Source organism: Coffea arabica, chromosome 2c, assembly GCF_036785885.1.
Source record: "Coffea arabica cultivar ET-39 chromosome 2c, Coffea Arabica ET-39 HiFi, whole genome shotgun sequence".
NCBI classification, from domain to species: domain Eukaryota; kingdom Viridiplantae; phylum Streptophyta; class Magnoliopsida; order Gentianales; family Rubiaceae; genus Coffea; species Coffea arabica.
In genome coordinates, this window is record NC_092312.1 from 28,237,122 (window position 1) to 28,239,197 (window position 2,076).

General features: G+C 47.3%; 1 protein-coding gene across 1 annotated transcript; it reads right to left on the reverse strand.

Annotated features, from left to right (window-relative positions):
• Positions 1 to 1,048: 1,048 nt before the first annotated feature.
• On the reverse strand, positions 1,049 to 1,783 carry LOC140035589 (uncharacterized). Its single transcript, XM_072076878.1, has 2 exons — positions 1,243 to 1,783; positions 1,049 to 1,107 (listed from the first exon to the last, which is right to left on the reverse strand). The coding sequence occupies exons 1-2, from the start codon at positions 1,781 to 1,783 to the stop codon at positions 1,049 to 1,051; spliced, it is 600 nt and encodes a 199-aa protein (XP_071932979.1).
• Between the last annotated feature and the right edge of the window lie 293 nt (positions 1,784 to 2,076).

The following is a 2,076-nucleotide window of genomic DNA, read 5'->3' on the forward strand; positions in this document are numbered from 1 at the left end:
ATATGGGTACCACTTTTTTTAGGCTGGAGGAGGCCGTGGGAGAGTCACACGGCGAGAAGAAGAGGAGCCAAAGGGTGGCGGCGCGTGCTCGTACGGATGGGGAAGGACGCGCTGTTAGAGGGCTGTTGGCGGAGTGGGGCACGTGGGCTGGCTGTCGCGCGCAGCAAGGGCCTGGCCGGCAGGGCAGGTCGTGCCAGGCGGGGCAATACTGCTAGGTATGCTGGGCGTGCGGGGTGCGCGAGGTCGCTCGCGTCTGGCAGGCTTGTAGATGAAGACCGCGAGCTACTGGGAAAGCGCGGAGCTGCTGCTGGGTCGACTGCAGGCGCGCGAGCTAAAGGGAGAAGGAGCACGCGAGGGAAGAGCAGGCGCGCAGGCAGCGTGCTAGTAGGGAATGTCATGTGCAAAGGCAACTCGCGCGCTGGTAGGTTTGGTGGCGGAGTGCGACAGCTGACCACGGGCGACAGACAATGGCGCAGCGGCAGGCAGCGGCGTGCGGCAAAGACGATGGCAGGTGGAGGAGGCGTGCGATGGAGAATGGCGGCGGACCAAGAAAGCAAGGCAAAAGAAGAAAGTGAGACTTAGTCAAAAGAAAGAAACTGAAAAAGTAGAAGCTAGACTGACAGGTCTTGACAAACTAGACAAGACAAGGAAAAGAGTAAAGTAGAAAAGTGGGGTCAGAGAGGGTCCCCGTCAATTTTGACTTTTGTTGTCCCACAGATTGGAAGACGTGGGCACGCCTTAGAGGCCATAGCCTTCTGACCGTCGCATCTTGACAAAGTCCAAAAGAGTTCCTTTCAAGGCATGGGCACGACTTGGAACTGTTAGTCTTCAATTTGCACAGTTGACCTGGCGTACCCCTTCCAAGGCGTGGGCACGCCTTGGAACCCCTAGTCTTCTGTTCATCACCACAAAAACAATCAAAATATAAAAATAGACTGAAAAATCGCAAGTAAATGAAAAATGATCACAACTAATTTTGTATTCCTTGGGTTGCCTCCCCAGCAGCACCTTTCTTTAATTTCTTTGGCTAAACATGGCCATCAGCTATTTAGACCTCACGATTTGGATCATTAAGAGATATAATCTCCACTTGCTCACTGTTAAACCCTTCATAATAAGATTTTAGACGGTGACCATTAACTACGAACTTTTTCTCCTTTTTCAAGTTTTGGATCTCCACTGCACCATAATGAAAAATATTAGAGATAACAAATGGCCCAATCCAACGCGAACACAACTTACCTGGAAAAAACTTAAGTCTCGAGTGATAAAGTAGGACTTTTTGCCCTATTACAAATGACTTCCTTGAGACTTGTTGGTCATGAAAAATTTTGCTCTTCTGCTTATAAATTGCGGCGTTCTCATAGGCTTCATTTTTTAGCTCCTCCAACTCTTGTAATTGGAGCTTTCTATGTCCTCCGGCCTCCATAAGGTCCATGTTATACCGCTTGAGCGCCCAAAATGCTCTGTGTTCAAATTCCATCAGGAGGTGGCAAGACTTCTCAAAAACTAACCTGTATGGGGATATCCCAATCGGTGTTTTGTATGCGGTGCGGTAAGTACAGAGAGCATCTTCCAACTTCAAACTCCAGTCCTTTCTATCAGACTGCACCATTTTCTCTATGATTAACTTCACCTCTCTATTCGACACTTCAGTCTGACCATTCGTCTGTGGATGATAGGGAGTGGACACTTTGTGGAGCACGCCATATTTACGAAACAGAACAGTGATCGTATTATTGCAAAAATGGGTGCCCCTGTCACTGACTATAGCTCTCGGCATTCCGAAACGGACAAAAATGTTAGATTTAATAAATTCTGCAATCACTCTAGAATTATTAGTTTGGGTGGCCTTTGCCTCCACCCATTTGAAAACATAATCAACAGCAAGTAGAATGTACAAGAAACCAAAGGATGAGGGAAAGGGACCCATGAAATCTATACCCCAAACATCAAAAATTTCAACAAATAATATGGAGGTTTGACTCATTTGGTCTCTACGAGAAATATTCCTCACCTTTTGACACTTATCACAAGATTTGTAGAACAAATATGCATCTTTAAAAAGAGTTGGCC